The sequence below is a fragment of the Canis lupus genome, chromosome 26 (genome assembly GCF_048164855.1).
Source record: "Canis lupus baileyi chromosome 26, mCanLup2.hap1, whole genome shotgun sequence".
NCBI lineage: Eukaryota > Metazoa > Chordata > Mammalia > Carnivora > Canidae > Canis > Canis lupus.
Genome location: NC_132863.1, coordinates 39,202,032 through 39,228,195, shown reverse-complemented (window position 1 = coordinate 39,228,195; position 26,164 = coordinate 39,202,032). Strand labels below are relative to the sequence as shown.

Sequence of the window (26,164 nt, the reverse complement as noted above, 5' to 3'; positions counted from 1 at the left end):
ACAGCATGAAGATGTAGACTGTTGTGACCTTAAAAACATGTGCGTCAGCATCGAAATCCTAGCACGGACCATGTACATTTCTAAACCTGGGCACAGAAGGGCCGGGGTGCCAGGCCAGCCCGCATCGTCTGTGGACCCATGGCCTGCTTCCCCGGCAGCTCGGTCAGAGGTGAAAGGCCTGGGTTTCCGGGGAGCTGTGATGAGGTGGTATCCTCAGGCTGGCACACCCAGGCCCCCTCAGGCCAGCCCAGGCCACAGCCAGCACCAAGTCACATGAGCAGGGGTGGGTCTAGGTCCCTGGTGCTGGGCGTGGAGGGACGATTCCTGGCCCTGTTCCTGGTGTGCTGGGAGACCCCGGCCCCGCTGCCCTAACCCTCCTTGGGCCTCCCACTACATCTACAAAAGAGGAAGGAGGGAGGAGGTGGAGTGTAGGAAGGAGGGAACGGAGTGCTGGCCAAGCTAATAAAAACAAGAACCAATTTTCTCTCTGTGCCCCTCTGCCCTCCCCAAGAACTCCTGTTCCAGCTCATAGAATAGCAGGAGGGGTGAAAAACATACCCCAAAAAGCCCCTGCCCAGCTGCAGGGGTGAAAGCAGAGTGCCCACCCTCTTTGGCCCCATGAGGAGGTCCCCAGCCCTCCTCTGACCCCAGAGGGGTCATGGGGGGCAGTGATGGATGGTGGGCTTGCAGGGGAGTGCTACGGCTCACCCTACAGGGACGGGACCCCTGCCAGCATTCCCATGGGGCCAAGTGGGATGAGAAAGCCCCTGCCACACCCTTCACTCCACGGGGCTCTCAGGGACCCTTGGAGGGAGTCTGAAGAGGGTGAGGAAGGGCAGGAGATGGAATTTGGGGCCGTGAAGGGTGCTTTCACACTGTGCGGGGAGGAAGGCCTGGTGTGGACTTACTGAGGGGAACCGGCTTGAGCCAGTGTGGAATCCTGGCTTTGGAAGAATCCATTCTGGCGCTCTATGAGAAACCTCATCGCCCAGACGGTGGTCCCAGTAGAGAAGGGGGCACAGGGAGGGCGCAAGGCCAAGCTGTACAGATTACCTGCCCTGGACCCAGGCCTCACTTGCAGATCTGAAACCCGGCTTCAGGCTTCACTACTTTTTGGGTGGATAAGCAATTCTGATGCCTCAGTTTCCTCCTCTGTAAAATAGGGACAATGACTGGAACTACCTCACAGGGTGGGATGTCTGCTGCCTGCAGAGTCAGGGCCCCAACACAGCTGTGGTAACCATTATTTTAGAAGGGCTTCCCCTGCTCTCATTCTGGGTGCAGGTGCAGCCCTGAGAGTCCTTGGGTCCGTGCACACGCACGTACACACACACACCCATGCGCGCATGCACACACTGCATCACCTGCCCCAGACAAAGCCCTCCCGGGGCCAAGATTAACATGCAGCGTTGCTGAATGACTCACCACCCCTGGCTGGAATGTACTTCCTGGAACAAGTCAGCACAGGTAGGCCTTGTGAGCCCCCCTCCTCCGGTCTGGTAGAGATGAGAGGCTCAGGTCCCAGCATGCCCAGCCACACCCATGCGGGATCCTGCTGCAGGAGTGGGCAGGGGAACCCCAGTTTCAGAGGCCTGCAGACCTGAGTTCTAACCCCAGCACTGAGCTCAGATACGGGACTCTCCGTCTCTAAGCCTTGGCCTCCGCCTCTACATGAGGACGCTAGTGCCAACCTCATGGGGACGACTGCAGATCACAGAAAAAGTCTGGAAGGTGCTACGGCCAAGGGCCCAGCAGGCCTCACTGTGAGGATACTTGCTGGAGGCCATGGGCAGCCAAGGTCCTCTTGATTCCCGGCCCCTCATGTGTTTCTAAGCCATCAGTGGGCAGAGCACTGCACGACTGGGCGGGTTCCCGCTTACCAAAGAACAGTCACCAAGGGACTCAAGGAAGAGGAGGACAGAGAAGCAGCTCTGCCTCCATCATCATTGGAAGGCCGAAAGACTGCATTTGTCTGGAGATGGGGCAATCCCAGAGAGCTTCTGCAAGGAGGTGGCATTAGCTTGGGCTCTGAAGGATCAACAGGAGTTTGTGGACCATGAGACCTGTGAGGCCACTGTCTAGCTGTTACTGGTCTTGGGCAACCTACTCACCTGGAGGCGGGCAAGTGAACAGCACATGCCTCAGGCAGCTTTAGGACAAGACGGGGCAATAGGGTCCTGGCAGGGACTGGTCAGCGAAGCCCGGTCAGGCATCCCAAGTCACGCTGTTTAAATAACACTGCCTGGCCACACAGAACGAGTGCACCAGCTCCGTGCTGTCATGGGCTGCAAGACCGCAACCCCGAAGCCTTCCAAACTTCCACTTTGTCTATCAAATCGGAATCCTGTTGATGCCCAGTGCACATGACAGACGGGAAAGGTAAATGAACCAGCATGCATGGAATGCCTGGTGCGGTGCCTGGAACACGGTCAACGAAGTGGAGCTGTGTGGACAGGCAGAGGGACGGAGGAGGGGAGGGGGGACCCCAGGAACAGTGAGAGACCCGCTGAGGGGCAGGACAGGGCAGCTGGCTGAGGCGTGAAGGGGAAGGCCCTGGACAGGTCAACCCGGGTCCAATCCAGCCTTGTCACATCAGGCTGTGTGACCCCCGACAAATCCCTTCAACTTCCCAGAGCCTCAGTCTCCCCATCTGTAAAATGGGGGCGATGGTAAAGCTCCTTCCTCCAAAGACTAGTGTGAGAATAAGGTGCCAGAGGAGCCAGCGGACCTCTCGCTTCGAAAAGACAGGACAGAAACCATTGCTACGATGACGGAGGGCCGCCTGGGGCGGGGTTTCTCAGACGCAGCACTACTGACACGCGGAGCTAGATCTGTCTGTCGTGGGGGGCTGCCCTGTGCATTCACAGCACCCCCGGTTTCTACCCACTAGATGCCAGCAGCCCCCCTCATGTCCAGCTCACATCCAGGGTGTCTCCAGACACTGCCCAGCGTCCCCTGGGCCAGGGGAGCACAGAAGAGACGCTGCAAACACAGAGGCGTCTTCCACCCCGAAGGTCTCCACTGCAGAACTAGTCCAGCCTCAGTCTTTCCATCAATAAAAGGGATACAAGGATCCTTTCTCTGGGGTGGCAGGGAGGATCCCAGGGAAGCAGAGATGCGGAGCAAAGATACGAAGGGCTACGTGCAGGCTGGCCCTCCGTCCCTGGCCCTCCACTGTCCCTGGCCTTCCACTGTCCTTGGCCCTTCACCGTCCCCGGCCCTCCACTGTCCCTGGCCCTCCACCGTCCCCACCCCTCTGGAGGTCGACTCGTGCCTCCAGAAGGATGACCCACACTGAGTTCTGAATGTCACCCTGAGCCTGTCCTTAGGTGTGCAAGGACAGGACAGGAGGGCAGGGGCTGTCCCTGCTCACTACTGTAACCCCAGAGGGACCACAGGGCCCAGCATACAGCGGGCGCTCAATAAATGGTGGATGGATAAGCAAGTGGTCACAGCACTGAAGCTCAAAGCTCAGGGCAAGAAGAGGCGCCTGCCTGAGGGAGGGACCGAGCCCCTCCAGCTACCGGGCCAGCACTCCCTCGGCCCGCCAGCCAGACACCATTTCCTGTCTGTGGAAGTGAGACGTGCCCTTTGAACTCTCACATCCTGAGTCCCTCTCCCCACGCTGGGGTCTGGGAGGAGGCGGGAGGTGGGGAGATACTCACGTTCCCAAAGGAGGGAAGGCCCGTGGAGCCCAGCCATCTCCGTAGGGCCCGCGAGAAGGCCCCGTGGTCCCGCTCGGCCTGAAGCACGTGGGCCTCTAGGAGGGAGACGTGGTGCCCAACCATCTTGACGAAGGCCTGGCGGGGAGAAGGGAGAGCCGGGAAGGCCAGGGATGCCACACCTGCCACGGACTGCAGCCCGGTCCGGCCACACCGCCCCAGCCTGCGGACGTCACCCAGGGCCTGCTCGGTGGGGACACCCTCACGTACCCTGACTTACCCTGACCATAAGGGTAATGGCCTCCCTACTGTGTCCTCTCACCTTCTCCCCATGGAGACCCCAGCTTTAGCCTCTATTTTACAGAGGAGGGAAACCAAGGCTCAGGCTGGGTGGCATGACGGAAGTCATGCAGCTGGCCAAGGGCAGAGCAGGGACTCAGGTGCTCATCCATCAGCCTGCAAAGCCTTCTTTGTTAAAAACAAGCATTTTAGAAATTGCCAAAATGTTCACTTTAATAGAAGGATATGAGAGAGTCTCAAACTCAGAGGCTGCTAAGGGGCAGGCAGGTGACAAGCACGGGAAGGGGGGCTGAGTGGAGACGAGGATGGCCCAGGAAGCTGGGCCCAGGCCCAGGGGGGCCACTCTGCTCCAGGCCTCTGATGAGAACGTCCCAGTTGCAAAGAGAGAGAGAGAGAGAGAGAATGAGAACATTCTGGGGTCAGACTCCGTGGATTAGAATCCAGGATGTGCCACTTACTAGTTGTGCGTTGTCTGGCAACTTAATTTCTGCAAGCCTCAATTTTCCTTTCTATTAGTTGATAATAATGATGACAGCATTTTATTGAACACGAACAGTACCAACTCCGCTAAGCACTCAAGTGCTTAGTACATACTGAGTTCAATAAATGCCAGGTATCATTTTGGAAAAAAAAGAAACTGTAGATTTTATGAAAAGTCCCCAGTTTCTATCAATATTAGCAATAAATCCACAATTAAAAGAAAAATATTGTGCAGGCCGAGAAAAATTCAACCCACTCATCTGCATCCTTTTTTGTGGTATCTTCTCATGCCTTTCTCTACACTCAGCACACGTGTGTCTGTGTGATGCTTATACACATGTGTATCTAAGCATGTTCACGTGTGTGCCTGGGTGTTCAGATGCACAGGTATTTAACATGTGTGCGTCTGATGTGCATAGATGGCTAAGGTGACGCCAGTGCCGCCTCAGAAAAGCCTCACCTCTGTGGGCCACCCTTGCTCCCACGGTGACTGGAAGGGAGTTTCTCTCACCAGGAAGAGGAAGGAGGACATCTCGGGGCTTGGCCCTCTCAGGGAGCCTCCCTTTGCTAGAAGGAACCTCATGCCCCCCCACCAAGGCCTACAGGGAGCCCGCCATCCAGCCCTGCCCTTTCCTCCTCCCACACACCAGGCAACACAGGCCTCCCTCGGGTTCCCTGAAAAGGCCAGGCCCCACTCACCACAGGGCCCTGCCACCTGCTCTCTCCCTGCCGCCCTGCTCTGTCCTTGATGGGAAGGGGGGGAGTGCTGCCCATCTTTCAGGCCCTGAACCGATTGTCCCCTCCAGAGAGGCCTTCCCTCTCTGCCTAATCTACCACGGCCCCCATCATCGTGGAGAACCCCGGTTCCCTGTCTTCTCACCCCTCTTCACCCTCCGAACCTCCTGTCTGCTTATTCAGAGTCTGGCCTCCAGAGTGGAGGTCCTGAACGATCCGGGTGTGGTGTCGGGGATGTTCACAAGGCCAACACCAGAGCCTGGGGCCTCGCAGGGGCTCAGCCGGAGGTGGGCACATGGGCGTGAGCACGCGGGAACGCATGCATCCTGAACAAAGAGGTACGGGACAGCCTGGATGGCAGCACCGGGGCACCCCACCTTGATCCTAGGACCCCGGGATCAGGGCCTGAGCTGAAGGCAGACGCTTCACCGACTGAACCACCCAGGCACCCTGTATTCATTTTTAATACAAAAACTGAGAGAAGCCCAAGTGCCTGCCTGAGAGGTCCCCAAGCCCCTCCTGGCAGGTGGCACGGATCTGAGGGCAGGGTGGTGCTGGGCTCCCCGGAAGCCCCCTGACCCTCCAGACAGCCGGGGCCCATGGCCAGCTGGGCGGAGCGGCGAGCGGCCGTCCCAGACAGACTCACCTCTCAGCCTGTGGCAACAGCCACCAGCACAGCAGTGTCCCCACCGAGCACCTGAATGTGCCAGCTGCTGGCCTAACACCCTCATGACATCTCCGTCAAGATGGAAGGCAGATTCCCATTACAGAGGAAGTCATGGATGCCCGGAGAAGGACAGAGCTACACGAGGGACAGATCTAAGGCCAGGGCCATAGGGCTCTAGAATCCACCTGCCCGGATACAACGTTAGAGTCTCCTAAGGTCTCATAGTGGGAAATAGGTATTTTTCCCATTGGCTTCAAATCCATGACCCTCTTAGACCAGCTTAGTTTGTCCTCCTTTTATTTTTAATTTTTAACTTTTATTTTTTTAAAGATTTTATTTATTTATTCATGAGAGACAGAGAGAGGCAGAGACACAGGCAGAGGGAGAAGCAGGCCCCATGCAGGGAGCCCGACGTGGGACTCGATCCCAGGTCTCTAGGATCACACCCTGGGCCAGAGGCAGTGCTAAACCGCTGAGCCACCCCGGCTGCCCAGTTTGTCCTCCTTTTAATAGAGGCCCAGTTACAGAGAAGTATCTCTATTCTAAGGAAAGCAACAGCCCAGAGGAGGTCGACATGAGGCAAACACCTCTTGGCCTCCATGTTGGGGACACTCCAGGGCAGAGTGGGGACTGTGGCAGCCTGGAGATTCATATCCCATTGAAGGGGGCAGCTGCTGCTCAGCTCCAGCTGTGGGAAGTAATAGGGGCAGGGGCCTTGGGGTTGGTCATCTAGCACCCGGCCACACAGCACGGTCCTGGACCCTGCTGGCACCTGACTTTGTGATTTCCATCTAAAACTTGTAGTAGTTGTTGGCCTAAGTGTAAAAAACGCTGGAGTCACTTTGGAGCACGAGTGGCAGTTCCCAAAGAGAGTTCCAGTATGGCCTAGACATTCCACTCCTAGGTTTTCACCTGAGAGAAATGAAGACATATATTCACACAAAACTGAGACAAGAATGCTCACAGCAGCATAATTCTTAAAAGCCAAAAAGGGGAAAGGACCCAGGTACCCTTCCACTGATGAAGGATAACACGATGTGGTGTATCCATCCACACACTAGAATATTATTTTCAGCCATGATAATGAATGAAGTTCAGGGGCACCTGGATGGCTAAGTCTGTTGGGCATCTGACTCCTGACTTCAGCTCAGGTCATGATCTTACGGTCTTGGGATCGAGCCCCATATCGAGCTCCCTGCTGAATGGGGAGCCTGCTTCTCCCTCTCCCTCTGCCCCTCCTCTCATTCGTGCTCTCTCTCTTGCTCACTCTCTCATAAATAAAATCTTAAAAAAAAAACAAACAAACAAGTGAATTAAGTTCAGACACGTACTACAATATGAATGAATCCCCAAAACATTATCCTGAGCGAAGTAAGCCAGACATTGTAGGCCACAAGTTATATGATTCCATTAACACCAAACATCCAGAAGAGGCAAATCGGTAGAGCCAGAAAATGCATAAGTGGCTGCCAGGGGCTTGGGGTGAGGAGCAACTGCTGATGGGTGTGGAGTTTCTTCAGGAGAATGATGAAAATTAGGAACTAGGTAGTAATGGTGATTGTACAAGCTCATAGATACACTGCGTTCTTAGCATATTTTCACTGTTCCATGCATTCTGAATGGAATGCTTCAAGAAAATCATTTTGGGGGGCATCTGGGTGGCTCAGCTGTTGAGTGTCTGCCTTTGGCTCAGGTCATGATCCTGGGGTCCTGGGATCAAGTCCCACATCGGGCTCCCCGCAGGAAGCCTGCTTCTCCCTCTGCCTGTGTCTCTGTCTCTCTCTTCCTGTGTCTTTCATGAATAAATAAAATCTTAAAAAAAAAAAAAAAAGAAAAAAGGAAAAGAAAATCATTTTGGACTTTTGTAGGGGGAGAAATAGTAATTGTGATCCCTTTGAAGGGTCCTGTCATTCTCAGCACAGGGCCCAACTCCATGACCTGGCCCGACATGGTCAGTCTGTGCCCGTCACTGCATGCTCACCTCTGACCTTGAGCTTTACACCCCCACAACCGGCTGACAGGCCCTGTTCCTGGCAGCCTCGGGGCCTCTGTCTCCCACCGGCCACTAGCAGGGGACAAGGAAACTTGCACCCAACTCAGGGTAGCTCAGAAGGAGCGTTCAACACATGCTGGCCGAGTCAATACTAGTAAGAGTTAGGTTCACGGGCCTCACTGCTGTCACTCCATTTTACAGGGGAGCAGAGGCTTGGGATTTGCTGGGGTTCGCATTCATCAGGATTTGAACCCAGGCAGTGAGGCTCTAGAGCCAGGGGCGGGGGGAGCTACTGGTATCCCATGGGTGGAGACCAGGGAAGCCACTACACATTGTATGATGCACAGGAGAACCGCACAGCAGAGAATGTCAGGCCCCCAATGTCAGCAGTGCCACGGCAGGGATACCCTGCTCTAGGGGCTCTCCCGTCTCCTCTGTGGCTTCCCATCCCTCGGGATGAAGGCCAAAATCCTGACCTTGGATCTCATGACTTGAACAACAGGGCTCCTGCTGCCAACTTTCTGCAAGCCCACTCTGGTCACGTTCCCATACTCTGGCCATCCCAGGATCCTTCCAATGTCCCCCTCTCCTCCTGCCCCAAAGCTAAGCTCCCTTCCTGCCTCTGAGCCTCTGCCGGAGCAGTGCCCCCTGCCCATCCCTCCCAGCCAACGCCCCTCCTCTCCCCCTCTTCCTCCAGGGACCTGAGAAGCCACTTCCTTCCAGAGCACCCGCCTCTCTGCAAATCAGCCTTGGCCACTGTGGTCAACAGAATGGTCTCCAAAGAGGTCCATGACCTCATTCCCAGAACCTATGAATATATTACCTTACAGGGCAAGAGGGCAAGAGGGATTGTGCAGATGGGATTCAAGATCCTGCAACGGGGAGATGATGTTGGATTATCCAGGTGGGCCCCAGGTAATCACAGGGTCCTCGTCGGAGAGAAGCAGGAGGGTCAGAGTAAAAGAGAATCTGGGAGAAGCTGCGAGAAGGGTGGAAGGGCCATGAGCTGAGAAATGCAGGGGAAGCTAAGACACGGAGGCTCCCCTAGAGCCTCCAGAAGGAACCAGCCCTGCTGACACCTCAATTTTAGCCTGTAAGACACATTTTGGACCTCCAACCTCAGGAGCTGTAAGATAGAAATCCATGTTGTTTTAAGCCACTAAGTCTGGTTATTGATGACGGTTAGAGGAGTGCTCTGTGGTCAGGTCTCTCCCGCTGAAGCACGGCCACGGATGGCACCTGTCTTTCTCACTGCGGGGGCCCCGCCGTGGCACACAGTAGGCCCTCAGTAAGAATGAGTGGACTGATGGCTACGGGAAGAGCTGGGCCTGAGAGCTGGGCCAGCCCAACAAGGCCAGAAATCTTACATTTTCTTTCCTCTGTCAAACGTGTGGAATAAAATTCAAATGAATCAGCTATTCCAAGGGCAAAGTTTTAATTATATTCCTGCCTCATTCTCTGCTGACAAGAATGTTAACTCTCTGCTAACTCCAGCGTTGGCTGTCATGCTCCTTTCCTCCGTGGCTCGGGGGGGCTCACGTCCTCTCTGTCCAGGTGGCCACGATTATAAATGGCAAGTTCCTCCAAGCCTCCTGGTCTCTTCCCTGTGTAAGGAGCCTGGATCCCAAGCTGAGGGCCCCCCCATACGATTAAGAGCTGGGGCCCCCGTGGATGTCAGCTCAAGTCCCAGCTTCAAGGCATTGGCTGTATGACCCCGGGAAAGTGGCTTACCTCCTGGGAGTCTATGCTCCTCCTCTGGGAGCTGGGGCAGCGAAGGTACTGACTTTGTAGTGCAAGGAGAAAAATGAGACACCCCACAGCTTAGCCTGGTGCTCACACAAATAAGATGCAGGTGAGGTAGGTCAGCAGAGAGGCGACAGGGCATGGTGGGGATTGTGGCAAGCAGCAGAACACGAATGACCCCATCCGAGGGGCGGCTGCCATTGGCCCCATAAAATACAGCCCAGGCCTTGCAAATGTTCTAACTTCTCAATTTGGGTCATGCTCATATGGGAGTTCGTATAAAAGTTCCCTGAGCCGTACACTTACGATGTGTATACTTTATGTATTTATACCTTGAGAAATAAATCTTGAGATTAATGTATTTAAGGTATTTAAAGAAATGTGGGCTAAGTGCTATCGAAGCTTCTGAATTTCCGAAAGCGGCTTAAAAGTCAGATTTTTATAAAAAGCACCCTAAGTATTATGTGGGGTACTTTATATAAATTCCTATTTGTCATATTTTTAAAAATACCACGTACGCATAGACCCCCTCCTGCCACCGACCCCCTGCACTGGGTGTAACGCCCGACACTCTCAACGCCAGATCAGCATTTTGGAAGAGAGGATGAAAGAGCCAGAACAAGCCCACAGATCTGGCAAAGAACGCTCATGGTCCTGGACACACCTCTAGCTGGTCCACTCTGGCATAGATGCCACGCATCTCCGTCACTTTGGCCTGGAGGAGTGGGATGTTTTCCTCCAAGATCTGTGAAGTGTCGCTTCTGATCTGCAAGAAACAAAGCAGCTCATCAGGCCCTCTGCCCTGGTACCCTCCTGCCTGCCTCTCGGGTCGCCCAGGGTCCGCAGAGCCCTCGCGGATGGCCAAGATGCCGAGCGGCACCCTGCATGGGGATGGGCTGGGAACAGCCCAGAGCCCCTGGGGGGTGGGGGGGGGACCCAGACCGGCTCCGGTGTTACTTACCAAACCACTAATGGTTTCCCCCACAAACACCTGACAATACCAGTCCCAAACGAACGGGCCCCATTTTCCAAACCACCTCACTGGAGCAAATGGAAAGAATCGAAATCTCTCCTCTAAACCCAGGTTGAGATAAGTTTTCACTGCACTGAAATTAATCATACTAATAAGTTTATAATAATCACTAGCGTTCATAATAATGTGAATGAAAACCACAGCTGTCACGTATCCAAGTGCGCCCTGCATGCCGACACCGCACTCATTTCCCACACACCGCATCTCATTTAAGTTTCAATTTCTTCTGCTTGGAAGGGCTCCAAAAGTGGCTATGACCTTTATGAAGCCACATCCTTCCCCTGATCACTGAAATCGGACACCTATGTCTCTATTTTCTTTAAGGGCCCAAGGACCAAGCCTAGCCCCTCACACCCGCTGCATGATCCCCTCCCCTGGCCTGTGAACTGGCCCTGGCGACCCACTTCTAACAGAGAGGACTCAGCCCAAAAGGAGAGATGTCACTCTGGAGACAGGGTTACAGAGGACTGTCCCCCCAGCTTACTGGCATTCTCTCTCTCTTGCTCACACACACCTCGCTCCCTCCATCTTTCTCACCTGGCCTCTCCAGGCCTCTCTCCCAAATAAATAAAATTTTTTTTAAATAAAATATTCAAAAAAAATAAAATAAATAAAATATTCAAGTGATTGAAAATTTGCAACGTGTCTTACAAGTCAGCACCTCCGGCCTACGTCTCCCAGGCACGGAAGGCTGAGCTGAGCAGTGGCTGCTCCCCCAGGTGGGGCATGAGCTCTCTGGCGATGCAGTCGCCACTCCTCCCTAATGCCCCACCCCTGCCCCCTCCACTCAGGTCCAGATCCTGCCTGGCTCCTGCAGGTACCTGCATTTTTTACCCTTGACAGGATAAAGCCCTCGATATCTTCCCTTTTTCTGCCAAGGCCCAATTTCGAGAGACATAACCATCCCTCACAAGAGTAAGCTCTGGAGAAATCACCAAGGTGCAGTGATACAACAAAGAACAGATAACTCACGGCAAGGTCAGAACACAGTGGATCAAACACGAATCTTTTCTTTCTGCTAGTTTTTTTTTTTTTTTTTTTTTAAGATTTTATTCATTTATTTGACAGAGAGAGAGAGAGACAGAGAGTGTGTACCAGCAGGGGGAGGGGCAGAGGGAGAGGGAGAAGCAGGCTCCCCATTGAGCAGGGAGTCCAATGTGGGGCCTGATTCCAGGACCCTGAGATCATCACCTGAGCTGAAGGCAGATGCTTAACCTGTGTGGGCCACCTAGGCACCCCCTTTCTGCTAATTTCTAAAGAAACAAATAGGACCAGAACAAGGAAAATCAGGAGGGTCTGGTCCCAGCGACCCACTGGAGTGAAGGGAAGGCTGAGAGAGAAGGTTCACGGAGTGCGCCCTTCCCTTCCTCTAGCTCTGAAGGACCCCAAGGAAGAGGGGGTCTGGGGCCGGGTAAGAAGACCTCTCTCTGAAGACGCCTCTACTGGGGGCTCCAGGGAGCTATTACACCTGCCCGGGTGGCAGGCTGCATGTGCCTGGGGAGGGCGGAATAGAGAGTAATCCTTGGGGGTCTGAAAGGCCCCCAACCCTTTCTTGTGGTTCCACCAGGAGCTGGGAACTGGAGGTGAAGTAAGGGTGGGAGGGGCATGATGCCAGCACTCAGGGCACCCTCGCCTGCAGAAAACAGGCCCTGTGAATCAGAAACTACCTCGTCTTCAACCTTTCGTGGCTGAGGACACTGAGCAAAGACAGAAAAAGGAAATGAGGCGGCCCAAGGTCACACAGCTACCTGGTGGGAGCTAGAAGGTTCCAATCCAGGTTGGTCTGAGGCTCCCGGTGGCACCAGAGGTCTTCACGCGTGCCTGCATCACATCTGAAAAACCAAAGCACGCCCAAGCGAGGCGCCACAATCTAAAACTAAGGATATTTCCCTTAGAAGCCCGGATTTCTAGCTTCTGGTGAAACAGCAGGTGTCCTGGCCACCTGGGAGTCCACGTCCCACGTGACAGCATTCGGCTGGAGCTGGGCCACAGCTGCCCCTTTGGTTAACCAGAGTGCCTACCGCACCCTAGAGCCTCCCCAACACATTTCTTTGCTCACACCCACTTCATGGGGTCACGTCACAGGCTGAGGTAGCACGTCCTCATACGCGGCTGAGAAGAACAAGGAGAGGTCAGGGAAGAATCAATGCTGTCTGGGCCTCTGCAGGGACAAAGCCTTGGCTGGGTTTATGGCCTGGGGTCCCCACAGAGCCTTCCCGGGCCTGGCTTCCCACCTACCCAGAGCCGGCCCGGCAGCAGATGTGGGGTTATCTCCGAGCAAAGACGACTGTCCAGGATGATTCAGGGCCCCCAGGAAGGGGAGCCAAATGCACTTGACCCAAGCACACACATCAGTGCCAAATGCAAGTGCTGGCCCAAGGCCAGCAAGGAACTTTCTCCATCCATGTGGGCGAAGTAGGAGTCTGCTGCTCCCTGCCAGGGGTGGGGTTCTGCGGGCCCGGACAGGCTGCCCAAACTCCAGAGAACACGCTCATTGGCGTCATGACCTCCTGGTGCTTTGGTCATGATGATGGTGACCCCAGGAGCCGCCATCACGGGTCACTTCATACAGAGCTGGCACCCTGCTATGCAATTATTTTTAATTGAATGTAAATGACAGCGAAGTGCTCAGGCCCTGAGCGGACAGCTGGGTGAATCTGTACGTGTGTTCGCATCGCCCAGGCCTATGCGTAGAACACCCCATCACCCCAGAAGGTCCCCTTGTGCCTCTCTCCGGTCATAACCACCCTCCCCGAGCAAACCACCATTTGACTTCCCCCACCCTGTGTTCTGTGTCTGGCTCCTTCCACGGGGCTTCATGTGAGAGGCATCCAAGAGGCTGTGTGCACTCTGTTCCTATGCATTTGGGTTGCTTCTGGTTTGGGGCATCACGAACAAAGCTGCTCCCAGCATCTGCGTAAAAATCTTTGCGGACTCTCGTCTTCCTCTCTTGGGTAATTATCTGGTAGTGGAATTGCTGGGATGTAGGGCCAGTGCATGTTTGCCTTTATAAGCATCTGCCCAACTGTTTCCAAAGTGGCTGTGCCTTTCTGCATTTCCACCAGCAAGTGAACAAGCGTTTCTGCTGCTCCACGTCCCCGCCCACACTTGGTACTGTCGGTCTTTCTCATGGTGGTCAGTACAGACGATCTAGAGGGCACATCCTCGCTCATGGAGTCCGCACCATAACTCTTTGGAGGAGGTTACCATCATCTGTGGTAGATGAAAGAGGGCTTTCCATTCCTTCCATGAACACATGGGGCTAATGTCCTCTCCCCTTGGATCTGGGTGCACTATGTGACTATTTGGACCAATACAATATGACAGAGGTGACACTGTGTCAATATTCATACCCAAGCCTACAGAGATCTGGTGGTTTCCACTTCCCGTCTGTTGGAACGGTTGCTCCGGGAGGCCAGATGCCACGCTACGGAAGCCCAAGCTAGCCCTGAGGAGAGGCTGCACAGGGAGATTACACCATCCAGTCCCCGGCCAACCCAGCCCAGACGTCAACAAGTGAGAGGTGGAGCCACACTGGGCATCTCTGCCCCAGCAACCGGCACGTGGCTCTGATGAACCATCCCCTCTGTGCCCTGCCCTGGCCCACATTATACATTGGTTGTTGTTCGACACCACTAAGTTTTGGGGTAGTCTGATGCAGCCACGGACAATCAGGACCATTATCTCCATTTTGCAGAAGAGAAAAGAAAGGAACAGAGAGGTGAGGTGCTGTGCCCAAGGTCCTACAGCAGGAAGAGTCAGAACTCAAAGTGGCAGCAACTGGCATGACATCTAAGGTCTAAACAGGTGGCAGGCGCACGCAGGGTAGTGAATCCCAGTCACACAGAGTGATCAAGGACAGGCTGGCAGTGGAGTTAATGCATCAGACAGGAAGCTGGACTCTCGTTCCTAATGGCCTGATGTTACCGGAAATGGAGCAGCTTCTCTCTGGACTGTGCACCAGGGAGCCTGGCCTCTCTCAGATCAGATCTCTAACTTGGTCAGTGTTTCCAAAGGCCAAAGCAGGGACATGGGGGACAATGTCCATGGTGTGATGTCACCTGCTCCTCAGAGGCCCCCACTCATCCCTATCTCGGATCAAAAGATAAACGAAGGTCCTGAGCCGAGGCTGAGAGCTGGACACCGCTCTCTGTGCCATGTGTGCAGACACGCCAGGTAAACTAAGCATCAGCTGTTGGGGCAGGAGGATTTCCACAACCTAAATGGCATCAGCACTGACCATTGTGGCAGAGGCCATGAAAGCATCGTTCTAAACACGTTATATTAAGTCAGGCAACACTCGTTTCTATATAAACTCATGAAATGGTCCTCACTCCCATGGGAAACCCACTCTCTTCCCTTTCTTGAAACACAGGACCCTCTGGGTCTGGTTATATTTGCCTGCTTTCAGCAAGGCTCAAAGTACAGAGAAACATACTCTGCCATAAAACACACAAGCACGTGATGGACGTACCTGGCTGGTGGCCAAGGAGTCAGGGAGCCCCCACGGGAGCAGTGGATGGTGACAGGCTGGCGAGCTCACATGCTGTCTGCAGTGGGGTGGCCACTATGCAACGCTGGCCGATGCTGGCCAGGCAGGAGCAAGCACCCAAGGGGAGCTTTCCTTCCAAAAGAAGCCAGAAAGCCTAAGTTTTTGCATGATGTTCTATAAATGTCAGCAGCAAATTCCATTTTCTTTTCCTTCCAGAAACATCCAACATATCCACAGGCAGGCCTGAGTCCATGGGTCACGTGCGTGATCTCACTATTAAAATCTTTGCATAAATGCATCTCCAGGCTTCTAGTTAGAGGAGGCTGCCTAACACCTTGGCCTCCAGGTGACACACACACCGGTCTCCCCCCCCCCAACCACAGGAAGCCTTGACGGTTCCTAAGGTAGGGTGGCTGGGGCCCTCTCCCCATCCAGGCTGGCTCCCATCCTAAGCTCCCCCCTCAGGCAGATAGTGGGTCTCCTTTTGAGGAGGAGGATGGCTGAAACATGAGAACAAAATGTCCCTGGGTGACCAGTCCACCCCTCTTCCAAACCCGCCCCCTACCTCTGGGCCCCCACAGTCTACACTGTGCCCAGCACACCATACCCGCAGGTCAGAGCCTCTGCCTGAACGCCCGCCCTCCCCAGCGGCTGAATTCCTTCTCTTCCTCCTTCAAGCCCCAAATTAATCACCACCTGTTCTGCAAAGCCTTCCCGATTTCCCAGGCAGAATGTAACGCCTCTGCTCTTCATTTTTTTTTTTTAAACAAATTAAGTCTTAGGATCATGTGCCCAGTTCTTTCTAGACCCCCTCTCTCTCTTCAAAACCTCTGCAGTCTCCCTTTGCACCTTGAATACACCTTCAGGCTGGTGCTTCAACGCCAGATGACAGCCCTGACCGTAGGCAGCAGCGTGTGTGTGTGTGTGTGTGTGTGTGTGTGTGTGTGTGTGTGTCTGTGTGTGTGAGAGAGAGAGAGACAGAGACGGAGCAGACTCTGCATCCTCAGGCTCACCGTGGCACCCAGTCAGGGAAGGTGCCCAATGGCTGGTGATGAAGAAAGGATGAGCTGTTCAAAGTCTGTCTCGTTACTCGGCTCCCACCTGGACTCACACCCACACTAGAAAATGGGTTCTCAAGAGAAAAACACACACAGGTCCTGCTGGGGACATTTCTGTCCTGTTCACTGTTGGGTCCCCAGAGGATGGATGACACGAGATAGGTCCATCTGTTAAATGAATGGGGAGGACACGGCGCCCATCGTGTTGCGCTGCTTCAAGGAGAAATGAGGTGATATGGAAAACACGCCTCACGCTGCGCCTGGTGCCAAGTAGCTGTTCAATAAACGTCCAGGGCTGCCGTTACTGTTACTCCCTTGGGCTCTCACAAACACTTCTCCAGACATGTGCTTCACAGGGACACAAATCTACCCCTCTGGCTCCCAGCTGGGCTTCCTCGGCTCCGAGGCAGGGCCTGATCACAACATGGAGCTCTACCCTTTGGGCCTTTGAGCAGAAGCCTTAAACCCAGGTGGCTGAGAGCTTCCAGAAAATTCTATCACTGCTCCTCAGGGCCCCACGCCTGGCTGGCTACCATCCTGGGCACACAAAGATCTAGAGAAGGTTTTTACATAATTTGGAGTGGAGACCTTGTCTTCTGGGCGCCTAAGGAACCATCTTCCATCTTCTTCTGGGCCCAGCCAAGGGGATTTGATCCAACAAAATGGAGTGGGAGGCAGAAACGAGAGAGCAAAAGGATTGGAGAAGGAGCCTGATGCCCAACCCTGCCTCAGGCTACAGCCTGGGAAGAGGCTCCACCTAGGCCCTGCAGGCCCGAAGCCATTTCCTGGCTGTCTCCATGTTTGCCTGGCGGACCTTGCAGAGCTGAGGAAAGTTAAATATAGTCTTAGCATCCCCGCTGAACGGCTCCCCACATCGGTGCCCGAGAGTGCCACCTGGTGGCCCACTCCGGGCTCCTCGGTAGAATAAGAGCCATCTGGGGGGGATGGGCGCCACCAAGATGGCCGCCTCAGGAAGCCTTGGTGTTGAGAGAGCGAGAGTGTGAGAGAGAGTGTGCACGCGGCTTGCCTCTCACCGCTGGCTGCTGCCCCATTCCTTCTGGTTGCTAAATCACCACCAAAATAAAATGGCTTCCCCAGAAAACTCCAGGATGGGCCTGGAGTCTGGCCTGGGCCTACACCCACGCCTCCCGGGCAGGCACTCACCATGTCAGTCAGGCTGCAAAACTCTTCCAGCCTGAGGAGCATCCCCTCGATGGTCTCCTCCACCTCCTTCGCCTGGAAAGAGACAATATTCTGGAGATTAGCAAGTGGTTTCCAGGGAGACAAACGCCCTTCACTTTTTTTTTTTTAAAAGCAAACTAAATCTTAGGATTATCTGCCCAGTTCCCTTCAGACCTCCTTTCCCTTTTCAAAACCTGTCCTAGCGTCACTTAAAATAGTGATAAGCTGGCCACGATCTTGACGCCTGTGGACGGAGGACTGGTTAAAGCCACCGTGGACCATCCACTCCATGCAGCTTTTCACCAGAGAGGAGATAAGCGAACACTAGCAGGAAACAGGACAAAGCTACCCTAATCATCCCGTCATCGTCCTCGTCCAGATGAGGGAACCGTCCAGATGAGGGAACCGAGGCTCCAGGGGTGAGGCAAGCCTGCTGGAGATCACACAGCTAGCAAGGGGTAGGGCCAGGGTCGCCACGCCCACAACCCCAAAGCCTGCTCTTACCAACTTCGAGAAGTGTCCCCTGACACACACTGTGGATGTTAACACATGAGGCAGAAGACCTAAGAATGGACGCGGTTTAACAGAAAGGCCTGGAACCACACAGACCAAACTGCTAACAGCTAGGGGACGTACTTACACTAAACAATTATTCAGTCTAACATTTAGATTTAACTGGGTGTCCTGTGGTTCACCTGGCAAATCTATCAGTAGTGCTGCTTGGCCCTGGGGAGCAGGAATTGGGGGACAGGGTCTGACCAGGGAGACGTGAATGCTTTACTCAGTCCAAAACTCTAGGTACCAGGGCTGGGCGGTAACGTAATGAGGGTCATAAATGAGCAAAGCAGGCCGCCGGGGCTCATGGTCATCTGCCCAAATCTAGAACAGCCAGCCTCCAGCAGCCATCAGTAAACACAGACTCGGGGCTGCCAGGGCCTTCCATGTTTCAAGAGGAGCCAGAAATTTTAATTTTATGGAAAATGTCCCAATTTTTAAGTGGTAGCACAGATTCATGAGCTACCAAGCACGGGCCAAGCCAAACATGACCGGGAAAGGGTCTGCCAATTTACAACCCCATTTAAGTCGCTTGTGCAAAAATTACTTTGGACCTCATTTCCCCTCAAGTATGTACCATTTTTCATGACTTCTAAAATACCTGTGTTTTCTTTTGTTGCTGTAATGACCAGGCATCTAGGAAGAGAGTTCGCCTAGCACGTGAGCCACTTGCTCTGGCTTACCCCAGGCCAGACGGTTCTGCTCCAGGGAGGCGACACCAGACGTTTCTGGGCAGGCCCGGTACCCGCGGCCCGACACCTGAAGGCTCCCCTCTTCACCCACTTGTCCCAGGAGAGATGTTTACCCAGGGCCTGCTGCTTGCGGCAGGAGCCGTCGCTACCACAACAAAATAAACGGCTGTGCAAAAAAACATCTTTCCGGCTGGAGTAAAAATAGTACCGAGTTGCAATTTTAAACTCTGGAACCTTCATCTCACAGCTGGGACTATTTCTGGGCCTGCACGGGGGAGGCTTGACGGTGAAGGGGACCACAGCGGAGGCAGGCCTGAGAGACACACAGGAAGTTCTCTCCACCTCCAAAAAGTAAGATCACAGTAAAAAAAAAAAAAAAAAAAAAAAAAAAGCCCTTCAAGCACTAAGGAGGGAAGACAGAGCCCAGAAGCCACAGAGATGGGGGACAGGAAGGCTGGTGGCTTCCTTCTGATGGCAGAAGGGATGAGACAGGAGAATAGTAGAGGGGCAGGGGAGACTCCCTCCAGAGTGCAGACCTAGACGCCCCGCCCTGGACCTGGTCCCAACACGCTCAGGAAGGCCAAAGCTGCGGGGAGACACAGAAGCCCACACCCACCCTGGATGGGCCACCCCCTCCCCAGCGGGGCCTGAGGCTCTTTGCCCGCTCAGGAAGGCCAAAGCTGCGGGGAGACACAGAAGCCCACACCCACCCTGGATGGGCCACCCCCTCCCCAGCGGGGCCTGAGGCTCTTTGCCCAGAGGAAGCACATCTCCAGCTACCGGGCAGGTTCAGAAAGGAGGCCTGTCAGTCCTGGGTTCAAATCCCATCTTATCTTTTGCCAACCGTGGGACCTTCATTCAAGGGCTTGACTTCTGTCTTTTGGATGGCTCCCCCGTGACAGCAACTGCCACACGCATGTGGCAGGGCTGTTAGGAGGTTACCCTCACAGGACGCCCAGTGGCTCAGTGGTTGAGCGCCTGCCTTCGGCTCAGGGCATGACCCCAGGGTCCTGGGATCGAGTCCCGCATCAGGCCCCCTGCAGAGTGCGCCTGCTTCTCCCTCAGCCTGTGTCTCTGCCTCTCTCTCTCTCTCTCTCTCTCTGAATAAATAAGTTAAAAAAAAAAAAGAGGTTAACTTCACATAATGAACGTGGTTAAATCACTTAATGGAGGGCTGACACACAGTAGGCGCATAATAAGCAGTTGCTTTACGCATCTCTCTCTCTAGGTAATAAAAACAATGGGCCATCGCTATGTTTGGATTATTTCTTTCGATTCTCCCAAGAACTCTATCCAGCAGGTGCTGTGATTTTCCCCTATGTACAGACTGAGAAACAGGACCAGAGAGCTTACGTCACTCGCTCAAGGTCACACAGCTAATAAACACTGAAGCCACATCTGACCCTGAGCACTGGGAGTCTGAAGTCTGCAACTACCAGGAGGCTCTTTGGAGAAGGAGCTACTGTCAGCTACAGTCTCCATCCTCACCTGTCCCCCCCACCCCACCTTCCAGGGCAGCTGGAGAGAGCAGAGAAAGCATCTGCTGGCTGGCCAGCTAAGGAGGAACAACCCCGAGACATTCCCAACCAACAGGAAGGAGCTCGGGATTAGCCAACCCGCCATGTCCACAAATCATTCACAGGACAATTTTCTCTCAAGATAATCCCCTAAGTGGCCTCAGAAATGAGAGTCCTGCAGGCTGCAGCCCACACGCCTTTTTAACCAGCCCATAAGCAAAATGAATGCCCTCGCCATCCTGTGCAACTCCCTGGGCATAAATTGTCCTGCTCCAAGGGGAAGAAAGCAAATGGCTCACCTAGAGGGACATTCAGGGCACTGCCAGTGGGGACGGCAGGAGGGCATTTTCAACACATGGCATCTACTTTCTTCTTACATAAATCTCCCAAAGTGCCAATCCAAGCTTCCCAGCTGGGTGTGCCAGAAAGCCAAAATGGGACAGCCCCTGCCCCTAAGTGACAGGCACCAAAAAAATCCCACAAACAGACCCTCCGCCATGGTCTTCTCCAGCTTAACAGGTGGAAACTCCATCGTCTGTTGCTCAGGCCAGATACCTGGGAGCATCCTCGACGCACCATCCCTTCTCGGCCCACCCCAGCCAGTGTGTCTGCAAATCCTCTCTGTTCTGCCTTCAGAATTAGCCCAAAGACAACCTCTTCTGTCCACCTGCCTGACCACCACCCCGGCACCAGGCACCGTCCTCGCTCGCTGCTCCTTGCTTCCTCTTTGGCCCCCACTGCAGTCCACTCCCCTGGAAGGCCCTGTCAAAACCTAAGCCCTCCTCACCTGGCAAACTTCCACCGTACTGCCTCACCACCACCAGTATGGCCACAGCCACAAAAATGGAAGATGACAAGTGTCGTTGAGCATGTGGAACCCTTGCACACCGCTGCTGGGAGCGTGACAATGCGCAGCTGCTTCGGAAACCAGTCTGGGCACTTTTTCTTTTCTTTTTTTTTTTTTAAGATTTGATTTATTTATTCATGAGACCCAGAGAGAGAGAGGCAGAGACACAAAGAGAGGGAGAAGCAGGCTTCCTGCGTGGAGCCCAATGTGGGACTTGATCCCAGGACCCCGGGATCATGTCCCAAGCCAATGGCAGACGCTCAACTGTTGAGCCGCCCAGGCGTCCCTGGGCATTTTTTCAAAAGGTTAAATGCAGAGTCACCCTGTGACCCAGCAATATAGCCCAGAGAACTGAAAGCATGAGGTTCTTACAAAAACTTGTGCATTATTCATGATAGCCAAAAAGTAGAAATAACTCAAGGTCCATTGGGTGATGAACGAACAAACAAAATGTGCCATGTCCACACCGTGGGAATATTATGTGGCCATAAAAAGGAATGTCGGTCTGATACATGTTATAGCGTGGATAATCCTCGAAAACATGAAGCTGAGTGAAAGAAGCCAGACACAAGAGGCCAAGCACTACATGACTCCTTTCAGGGGAAATATTCAGTAGAAGCAAGTCCATGGACAGAAAGTAGATCACGGGTTGGGGCTGATGGGGAGAGGGAGAATGAAAGGAGCAGTGCTAATGGTCATGGGGTTTCTTTCTTAGGGGACAGAAATGCTCTGGAACTAAGTCATGGTGATATTCATACAACATAGTAAATGTACTAAAAACCACTGAACTGTACACTTTAAAATGGTAAGTTTTTTATGTTACATGAATTATATCTTAATTAGAAAAAGAAAAGTCCTCCCTTGTCCTCAGCAAACACTTAATAGAGGCCTCGCCTACACCATCTGGGCCCTCCATCTGCTTTCCAACCTCACTGTCCACAGCTCACTCCCCACAAAACATACCAAGCATTGTCCTCACCCCAGGGCCTTTGCATCTGCTTTACCCATCACTGACAAAGCTCTCTACACACTTTCTTCAGGCTTTGCTCAACTGTCTCTTCTCAGTGAGGCCTTCCTTGGCCTTGCAGTCCCCTCCGCTCCCTGTCTTACACCAATTTATTTCTCTCTTCAGCCTCCATCACTAACATCGTATATACTTTTTTTTTTTTTTTTTACGTCTTATATACTTTACCTGTTTCCTGTCATCTTCCCCCACCAGAATGAAAGCCCCTAGAGGGCAGGGATCTTAGAGCCTTTCACTCACCCTTCCTTACCCCTGGATCTGGCCCAACCCATGTCTTGCTCTGACCAACAGAATGGGTGGGAACAATGCCTTGTGACATGAAGAGACCTTGCAGCCTCTGATTCACCCTCTTGGAAGACCATGGCCATGCGAATTAGTCCAGGCAATGCTGCTGGAGAAGCCAGAGGACAGGGGTGGCCGCGTGGAGAACTGAGACGCCCCAGCCGGCACCAAGTGCCCGACCCGAATGAGGCCACGCTGCAGCGCTGCCAACCTTCCAGCTGCATGCAGCCCCCTGACCAAGCCCAGCCAGCATTTCGGGAACAGAACCACTCAGATGAGCTCCGCAGACCTGCAAAATCCTGCGCCACAATATGGTGGTTGGTTTCAGCCACAGAGATGTGGGGTGGTAGGTTACCCAGCAACTGGTACCCGATTCAGTGCCCCCAGGAAATATTTGTTGCAGGAAAGGAAGGAAGGAGGAGCAGGGAAGGAAAAAAAAGTGAGCAAGGGAAGGAGGAAGAAATGCGCCCTCCCAGTGGGGCCTAGATGGTTCTCCAGTCTCACCCTTGCATGTTATGCTGTGTGTTCCTAACTACACGCTGACATCTCTCTGCACCTTGGTTTCCCATTTGAAAATTGGGGAAAAACAATCCTCTGAGTCTGTCTTGAGATGGAAGCTGAGAAGTGTCAATGAAGTAATTTCTCTGGGTTACTCTCGGTGAGATGCCACAGCCGTACAAAAGATGGCAGTAACTGGGACCCTACCAAGGTCTCCACATTCAAATGCAATGGACACAGAAGCCAGGCAGGAAAAGTGAATACAAGGGAATGTGTTTTGTGCACGCTGCTCATTTTCAGTTTCTCACTTTTGGAAGAGACCTTCTACTTTTCTCTAAGAAACACAGTAGCACAAGCAGGATAATGAACAGCAGCTAATGCTCAGATTCCAGGCAGAGAGACAACAGAGGTGGGGATTGTGGCTAAGAGGAGACCCCTCCTCCATCTAAAGGAGGCAGCTGCTACTTGACCCCAGCAGAGTGAACCAGGGGGAATGTGCCAAACCTGTTTTTTTGAGACAGAGAGTGATGCAGGTATTTATGCAAACTTCCCAGTTTGAGAATTCAAACCCCGCCCCCCCAAAATAAAACACAGTAGGACAGACAGATAAACCTGTCTGCAGGCTGAATGTGGCCTTGAAACTTCTGCTCTATCTGTGTCTTCAGAACACAAGGCTATATGGGGCACCTGGGTGGCTCAGTTGGGTGATCATTAGACTCTTAGTTTCAGCTCAGGTCATGATCTCAAGGTCGGAGGATGGAGCCCAACATGGAGCTCGGTGCTCAGTGGGGAGTCTGCTTCTCCCTCTCCCTCTGCCCCTTCCCCCACTCATGCTCTCTTTCTAAAATAAATAGATCTTTTTTAAAAAATTAAAAAAACAGGGATCTCTGGGTGGCGCAGCGGTTTGGCGCCTGCCTTTGGCCCGGGGCGCGATCCTGGAGACCCCGGATCGAATCCCACGTCGGGCTCCCTGCATGGAGCCTGCTTCTCCCTCTGCCTGTGTCTCTGCCTCTCTGTCTCTCTCTGTGTAACTATCATGAATAAATAAATAAAATCTTTAAAACAAATTAAAAAAACAAAACCAAGCACATATGAATTGTCCAGAACAGGTAAATTCAGCGACAGAAAGTAGACCAATGAGGGGCATTGGGGAGCAGGAGCTAAAGCGTATGGGGTTGCTGCTGGGGGTAATGAAAATGTCCTAAAACTGATTTGGGTTGATGGTTGCAAAACTCTGTGGATAAACAACAACAACAACAAAGAACCCCATAAAATTGTACACCTTAATTGTATGGTATATGTATTATATCATAATAATGCTGTTTACACATACACACGCACACGCACACACACACGCACGGGAGTCCTCCTAGGAAACCACAAGGTCCATTCAGCTAGGCCAGGAACAGGGCCACTGAAGACCTAGACCTCCTGTTGCAACATTTTGAGAGAAGCCAGACATTGGATTTTTTATGAGAAAGCTCCCACTTTTTAGAATTTGGCAACTACTTAGCATTTTTCAAATCAAATCACAGTGCCAGCCAGAGGACACCCACTTGCAGCCACATTGAGTTCCAGGGAGGGTTTTCCGGCTTTCACTGACACCAAGCCTGCGTCTGCCCGTGTCTCCGGCATCCTCTGGCCAGGCGGGGCTGGGGTCCCCCAGTATGCAACAGGGGCAAAAAATAATTGGCCCAAGGACTGCAGGGCCTGCCCTCACCCTGGGCACGCAAACAAGAATGTCACCTCTTCTCCCAAAGCAGTCCCGGTGGCCCCTTCAGATGACAGCAAAGTAAAGGTCTCCCACTAGCCTGACAGGAGGCAGAAAAAGCAGCCCCATCTCCGTGCCCTAGATGGAAGGGCTGGAGTGACAGTAGGAAGCCCCCGGGAGCTGGGGGCCAGCAGGAGCAAGGGCCATGGAGAGCAGAGGGGCGATTCTCTAGACAGTGCTTGGTGGAACTGCAAACCATGAAGGACCCGGCACATTAGGTGACAACCCCCTTCCCCAAGAGGGGACATGGGAACTCCTTCCTCTCAGGCCCCAGCCAGCCAACAAGAGCTCCCATCCAGCCCTCGAAGCCCCCTTGACCTGGAGGTTTGAGTGTCCAGAAAGGGCTGCCACTCTACCCTATAATTGCCCTGACCCCAGTCTCCAAAAGGGTTTATTTGGCAACAGCGACCAAAATTTAAAACACAGGTACCCCTAGGCCCAGGAATTCCCCCATTAGCTATTTACCCTGCAGACGTATTTGCACAAGTGCAAAATGATGTGTGTACAGAGATACTCTTGCAACAGACTCTGAGAGGAAAAAAATCCATGTAACCTATAGGCCCATCAATAGAGGAATGGCTGCCTGAATTGTAATCCAGACAATGCAATTCTGCTTAGCAGCTAAAAATAAGCAAGCAGCTCTCTATGTATTCATATGGAAAGATCTCCAAGACGTACTGAGTGAAAAAAAGCACGATACGCAAATGGCATGTTACAGGTGGGGATGGGGAAGGGGCCACAGACGGAACAGAGCCGCAAAGGGCCCGGGAACTCGTTGCGAGGGAGCTCCCTCACCACTCCCTGGCCACTGGGACCTTGGGATTTTGTGACATGCGCACATACTTTTTTTTTAAACAAAACTTATTTTATTTTATTTTAAATATTTTATTTATTTGTGAGAGACACAGAAAGAGAGAGAGGCAGAGACACAGGCAGTGGGAGGAGCAGGCTCCCTGCAGGGAGCCCGATGTGGGACTCGATCCCGGGTCTCCAGGATCAGGCCATGGGCTGAAGGCCGCACTAAACCGCTGAGCCACCCGGGCTGCCCAACAAAACTTATTTTAAAAGCAAAACCAACTCCAATTTACTTTGAAAGAACCCACAGGCCAAATTTCCGTCACACTGGCACCAAGGATTAAATTCAGAACCCAGGGTGGCTCATGCGGATCGTGTGCTCAGCCACTGTGTTCTGCAAACCAAAAACTGGAACCTAGGCTGGGCTCACGAACGCGGGTCACAGAGTGAACCCCGGATTTCTAGGCCTACGCGAGGCCCTGCTGGCCGAGTGAAAACTCATGATCTTCAGCACAAGGGAAGGGCTGGATAGGGCTGAAATCCCCACCGCCGAACACAGTACAGAACAATTAGTGTGCGTCAACCCCCACACCTGCTCTGTCCCTAAGGACAAAAGCGTCTCCCATGTATCCTCCCTCCCAGCACCTGGCACCCTGTCTGCACCCAGTACCTGCTCAATAAACGTCTGGAGAATGATTGAACAAGCGTAGCTGATGCTCCCAGCCTGCCAATCACGGGCCAGACCCTGCGCCCCACGCTGCCTGTGGATTAGCTCATCCAAACCCACAACCACCCTCTGAGATGAGCGGACAAGGCACAGGGGGCTCCGAGCACAGGG

The 26,164-nt window shown here is 53.3% G+C and overlaps 1 protein-coding gene across 1 annotated transcript in view; it reads right to left on the bottom strand.

The window, feature by feature from the left end:
- BCAS4 (breast carcinoma amplified sequence 4) overlaps positions 1–26,164 on the bottom strand; it is a 55,950-nt gene that overhangs the window by 23,508 nt on the left and 6,278 nt on the right. Inside the window, 3 exon segments of the mRNA XM_072801430.1 lie at positions 3,666–3,800; positions 10,245–10,346; positions 17,328–17,399. Coding sequence (XP_072657531.1) covers positions 3,666–3,800; positions 10,245–10,346; positions 17,328–17,399 — 309 coding nt within the window.